The sequence below is a fragment of the Leishmania martiniquensis genome, chromosome 28, assembly GCF_017916325.1.
Source record: "Leishmania martiniquensis isolate LSCM1 chromosome 28, whole genome shotgun sequence".
In the NCBI taxonomy this organism is placed as follows: Eukaryota; Euglenozoa; class Kinetoplastea; order Trypanosomatida; family Trypanosomatidae; genus Leishmania; species Leishmania martiniquensis.
Genome location: NC_090163.1, coordinates 480,593 through 486,592, shown reverse-complemented (window position 1 = coordinate 486,592; position 6,000 = coordinate 480,593). Strand labels below are relative to the sequence as shown.

Here is a 6,000-nt window from a genome sequence, read left to right as displayed (position 1 = left end):
TCGGCTGTCCCCAATCACGCGCCCTCACCGCCAGCCGAGACGATGGTTTGGGCATCGCCTACGCGGAATCCGGCGGGGTAAACGGCCGCCGGAGAGCGGTGCCCTCACCACGTGACTGCCACCACCGCCCCATTTTACCTCCCGTCGTGTAGCTGGACGGCCTCGCCGCTTAGTGTGCGAGACCGTGCCACAGAGGCTACACCGCTCCCTCCTCACCGACCGTGTCGACGCTCGTTGCGAGGCCTGCGCAGTCACGCGGAAAACGACGTTTCGCCGAGGTGGTCCTCTCCATTTTCTTGGGAGTCATGCGCAAGGCATAGCTGGGTTTGGCTCCCAGATAGGTCTGCCTCAACGTAGCGGAGCTCATGGAAGTCCCCTCAGTGCACAAGATGAAGAGCCACTCCTCTCTCCAGCGACGAGCCGGGTGAGGAGCTTCCACGGCTCACTCAGCGACACACCGCGATAAAAGCACCGCGCCATGATCCCGCTCTCCCGGAAGCCCATGGCGGCGTCGGTTGGTGAAGAAGCGGCCCACTCCCAACCCCTCCACACACACGCAAAAGTCGCGCGCCGGCGGCGGCGACATTATTTTGCTCGCTGAAGCGCTCAGTCGTCTCACTTTCATGGAGGACTTCACCCATTGCCGCTGGTGGTCACACCTGGGGGGGGGGAGGGGGAAGGAGAAGGGGTTCCTTACTCATCCTCTTTGCGGCACGTGTCTTTGAGTCTAGCAGAGTCATCAAGCACTGATGGAGCGACGCTTGCACACGGAGAAGCCTGCGGTCTGATGTTCACGCGCGTTTCGGTCCAGCGACTGGTATTCCTCCGTGCGTTCGGCCAAGCAGCCGCGTTGCACCACCGACCTGTGGCGTACGACAGCCCCCGCGTAGAATTCCAGCTGCAGGTCCTCGCGCTCCCTCACCCATCGATCCACGAGGAGCTGCTTCTCCATGCACATCCTTTCCCAAAAGCGCCGCAACTGGTCGCACATGTGCTGCACACTACCCAGGTGGTGCACCCGCGTCACGGTGCGGACAAAGTGCGCAGACGCTTCTAGTGACTGCAGGCTGTCAGTCCTCCACGCCTTCAGGAGCTGCGCTTCACAGCACTCCTGCTTCGTCGCGAAGGCGCGCGCGTACGCTTCACTGCGCAAGAGCATAGTGATGTCCCACTTGGCGGGCCTGCCGGTGTACCGCCTAGCCGGCCTCGCCTTGAGTGGCACTGCCACAGGTCGTGAGGTGTCGTGGAGGTGGTGGGTCGCCTCTCCTGGACAGCACCCAACGCTGGGTGGCGTAACCGGCATGGCTGAAAAGAATGGCGGTGCCTGAAAGACTTGCGCCTCTTGTCTCGGGCCGAACCTGGCGTCGATGATGGGCCTGCAACCACGCGCGGTTTCAAGGAAGTTGATCGAGGAGGAGCTGCCGGCCCTGCCAGTCATCAGCACAGATGAGCAGGATATCTGAGCAGACGGACACACGGCATGCGCACCCTTGACCGAATCTCTGCGCTGCAGCGGGGTGCTGAGCTCACCAGAGATGGGCAGAGAACTACTAGCGCAGGGAGGCAGACTGCATGGGTTCTCCCGAGCTGTCAGTAGCTGCAGGTGCCCAAGCGCCGAGTATGGCACTTGAATGGCCATCACCGCCGTCACCGTCGGGGCAGCCGCGGATATGGAGTGCACAGCAATCAAGTCGCCCGATAAGAAAGCTGGCAACGGCGTATCGTCCATGTCGCGAGAGAGGTGGCACAGTCGCTCCATGTACAGACACGTTGTCAACGGCCGCGTTGGCGACCGAGACGTCAGTTGCCGTGGATGCACCAGCACACTCGCGAACGGCGACTGCGGAGCAGTGATGGTCTCGCTAGCCAAGATGCATGGCCGCGTGTGAGAGGGCGGCATTATCGCGAGAAAGACACCCTGAACGTGATGCAGCCAGGACTCCCGCGCATGGCAAGAGAGCTCGAGCACGGCGGCGTGCAGGTCGGCAGCTTCTTGTGCGCACTCTGACACGATCCGTTGAAGGAGTGCCTTCCCTAAACTCGCGGCTGCGCCAAGCTCTCTGGAGGCACGGAGGCGCTCGGCGAAACCGAAGTGCGACGCCGCAGCGGCACGAACGCTGGCATAGAGCTCCTGCCACAGCATCAGCAGTTGAACTTCCGCACGGACCCGCTCGAAGGTGATACGGCACAGGGGGCGAAGGTGTCGAGAAGAGGCGAGGCTGTCATCAACGGTATGGAAGGCGGCCTCGTCGCGAAGGAGCCTAGAGAGCTGCTTCAGAGTAACCAGAGATGCTGCATACGCTACCGACGGCTTCGGGGAGTGAATGGAAGCCACTTTGGTCACCGCCGCCGCCGCGGCGCTACAGAGTGGTGGCTTGGCAGCCCCTTCGCCACCGTGACTCCAGCGCCGCCGCAGACTCTGAAACGCTGTCGGCAGAGACGGTTCAGGGTCTTGAGGGCTCACATCTTCCATGAGGGTAAGCGGTACCGTGGTCTTCCGCGCCGGCACCAGAGCTTCGCTGCGCTCGCTTCTCGTGCTGACCCTGCCTGTTGAGACGGCGTCATCAGGTGCAGCACCCAGTGCTGTCGCGGTGCTACTCACCAGTGTCGAGCTGGGGTAGCGGATCGAGACGGAAGCGGTGTTCACCCCTTGTGGGCATCCTGTAGGCGGTATTACAGCAAACTCCTGCAGCACTCTGAGCCTTATCTGTACTGCGAAAGGTGCCGTGAAGATCATGGCATTGGAGGCCGACATCGGGTTCGTGAGCCCGCGTGAACACTGATGCAGGAAAGACTGAAAGGTGGGAAGTCGCTGCTTGCTGACTGCGACCAGCGCCTGAGGTCGCACTGTCGAACAGGGGGTCGCGGTGGCGGTCGCGAAAGGCGCAGGTGAAGTTGATGCCGGCTCTGCGAGGGCACTGATGAAACGGCGGGCAGCAATGGGTGTGGGGACCACGACGAACGCGCTGGCGCGCTGATGCGGTGCCGGCTGCTTCGACGGCGCTGGCGCCTTGTAAAGGTCCAGGTAAAGGTCCCCCATCCACATCCGAGACCCTTCGAGGGACATATCGGCGTAATACTGTATGAGGAGGCTGATCGTGCCAAGCGTAGAGTCGAACGCTTGCGTCCCGTGAGGCGGGGCACTGATGGCATCATCGCAGGATTTGAAGCCCAGCTCCATCATGAGTAGCTCATATCGGGCGACGACAAACGATATCCAGAGCTCTTTGCGCGCCGCTATCTCGGTGACAATCAGCTCACCTACCATGACCTGAAGCGCAGTAACCGGCTGTGCCGAATCCTCCCTTCTCCCGCATTCAATCACCGCCTTCCCTTCAGTCTCGACATTCATCATGGAGATGGGGAAAGCGGGGGGGTGTTGGTCACGAGCCCTGAGCGATGACGCCAAGTCGGCAGAGATCACATTTGAGATGGCGACTCGCAGCAACTCCGGCCCGCGTTCTGCTGCTGGCCGTGACAACTCTTCGAGGGAAACGGTCGTTTCTGCGGGCGGCCTTCTCTGCTCTTCGTCAACACCCTCGATCCCTCTCCACAGCGCCCCCTCAAGCACCGTCCATTGCGGAGGCGGGTGTGCCTCCTGTCGCGCCACGCCGATAGTGTGCAGCACATTGGCGACGGCCCCACTAATATTGGCAGAGCCCAGTGCCAAATGTGCCGAGTCGCACCCATCTGTAAGCTGCGCGCCGCTGCCGTCCTCCCGCGGCTGCTCTGCTGCAGCGATTGTTCTTGCGCCGTTAACGCACTTCATGACGCCGTTGCAGAGCTGCCGACGCGTGAGGAGTACGGGCTCGAGGTAGTCAGGAACGTCGCCCCCGACGTCCTTGGTAAAAACATCGGGAGCGTTGTCATAGTAGTTGTAGTACGATGACAGCCGCCGCTGCAGCGGTTCACCAAAATGGGTGCCCCCGTCCTGAAGCATGCCAGCCTCACTGCGAAGCAGCGGCGGCGGCAGCTTCTGTGAGAGAGAGGGTCTCGAAGCCACGGGTGGCGGCTGCGTCGTCGAACTCTGCAGCCCGAGCGATATGCAGGGAGACTCCGCTGATCGTTCGGGGGCATTGCGCCTTTTGCGTGCCTCCCTCACAGTCGCCTTGGATGCGCTCCTACGGCAGCCTATCGGGCGACGTTCGCATACCTCAGCAAGCACCTCTGTCGTCATGGCCCGTGGTGCATCGGTGAGGACCGGAAGCGGGCTCGTGCTGAGGGATGTGGGCGACGGTGACGGCTTTCGCATCTTACGTGGCGGCCCCCGCGTGACTACAGCAGGCATGCTGCGTTTTCGAATGGTCGCTCGCGCCCTCGCGCGGGGATGAGCAAGAGGGGTGTATAAAGAGGCAGCGGAGCCTCTGCGGCAGCCGTTGCGTTGAGAAGCGGTGCTTGTTTCTCTCCCAACTTGACGGTCTGCGCTCCACCGATGAGACTCGAGGGGAGTTCAGTCCGCCCACTTGTTGGTAGTCAGCACAAGGCCCACGAGCGCAGTCACGTCTCTTTAAGGCGGGCTCGGGAGATCTCGTCAGCCACGATTCTGAAGGGGCCCTGATACTTTGTTGTGAGCCAGATGAGGCTGTATATGGCGCCGTGTGCTACGCACACGTGTGTATTCGTCGCGCCTCCTCAATCCCCAACGCGTACACGCTGCTGAGGGGAGGGGGGGCTGCACGAGCCTCAGAAGATGCTCGGGGAGGGAGAAGGGGCAAGAGGGGGTGCGTGCGCGAAAGGCGTCTCGATGGGTGAACTTATTGCCGCCTTCGAGCCCGTGATACCATATAGAAGCCCCACACCCCCACAGCTGTCACCGGCACGAATGCGAGCAATGGAGCAAACGCAGAGGAGAGGAGAGGAGGGGGGAGGCTGCCTACGCCCTGACACCCGCCGCATACAAAAACAAAAAAGGAACAGCAAAAAGGGGGGCCGGAGAAACCCAACCGTCACTCAAACACCACTCGAGAAGGACGTCAAGAGAGGAGGGGAAGGGGGAGGGGGCGGGCCGACGTATACGTGAAAGACCGAAGGAATAATGGTAACAATAACTCACAGCTCTGCTCTCTGCTCGTGTGCGCGTTTCCTTTCAACTTTGTTTTTCTTCGGACGGCCGTTTGAGACGAATCCGAAGGAGAAGACTGTCGCCGAGGGGTGAAAGACCCCCAGTTGGGCGCGCAAACGGTAACGAGCGGGTAAGAAAGGGAGAGGGGGAGGGGTATAAATGACGCACGCACACAAGTCGAGTTTTGAGAGGCAGAATAGAAGGAAGTCGGTGGGGGAGCTGGCAGAGATGGAGAGAGCGTGCTGCAGAGAGGCTGAAGAGGGAGGCGGAAAGAGAGGAGATGAAGGGGAGGAGCAAAGATAAATGTTTAAGGTGAGATGAGGAGGGTATGCTCCCGTAGCGAGGAAATGATCGAATCAGCGAGGCAAGAGGTGTATGTGTGCGTGTGTCCTCGACCCCTGAGAGCGGGATCGGTGGCGACTCGGGGGGGGAAGGGCAGACAAAGCGAGTGACCGGAGGGGGCAAAGAGGCTGGTGGACGTGAGGACCCCAGCGTGCACCCCACCTCTACGGCGCTCCGTTGAGGCAGCAAACGGAGGGGAATAAGGAAGAAAGGGGAAGGGGGAGAGGAGGAGGAAAGGCGCAGTCAGGTGACGAGTCCGTTGGCCTGGTGCAGGAGCACACTCGCACGCACGCGCAGGTGGGGGGGGGCTGAGGAAAAGAGCGGCTGTAGGGGGGTACTCTTCTCAGGCAATCCTACCTGCTTGCGTGTCGTTGCGTGCTTTACCACTAACTTTGTGTGTATGTGTGTGTGTGTTAGACGAGGGGAGAAGTATGCATTGGCAACTTTGGCTGGTGAGGGCACTGAGGTGAGATAATGAGCGGCTGCTACCACAGTGCACAGAGGACAAGTATAGATGTTCAAAATAAAAGAGCAAATCTTTTATGTATATGTGGAGAGGAGGAGGGAGGGGGAGTCGACGAGAAACAATAGACTGG

At 60.8% G+C, this 6,000-nt stretch overlaps 1 protein-coding gene across 1 annotated transcript; it reads right to left on the bottom strand.

Annotated features, from left to right (window-relative positions):
- Nucleotides 1-739: 739 nt before the first annotated feature.
- LSCM1_03148 (uncharacterized protein) lies at nucleotides 740-4,252 on the bottom strand (the record flags this gene model as incomplete). Its single annotated transcript, XM_067320700.1, has 1 exon — nucleotides 740-4,252. One exon carries the CDS (start codon nucleotides 4,250-4,252, stop codon nucleotides 740-742), a length of 3,513 nt encoding a protein of 1,170 aa, XP_067177310.1.
- Between the last annotated feature and the right edge of the window lie 1,748 nt (nucleotides 4,253-6,000).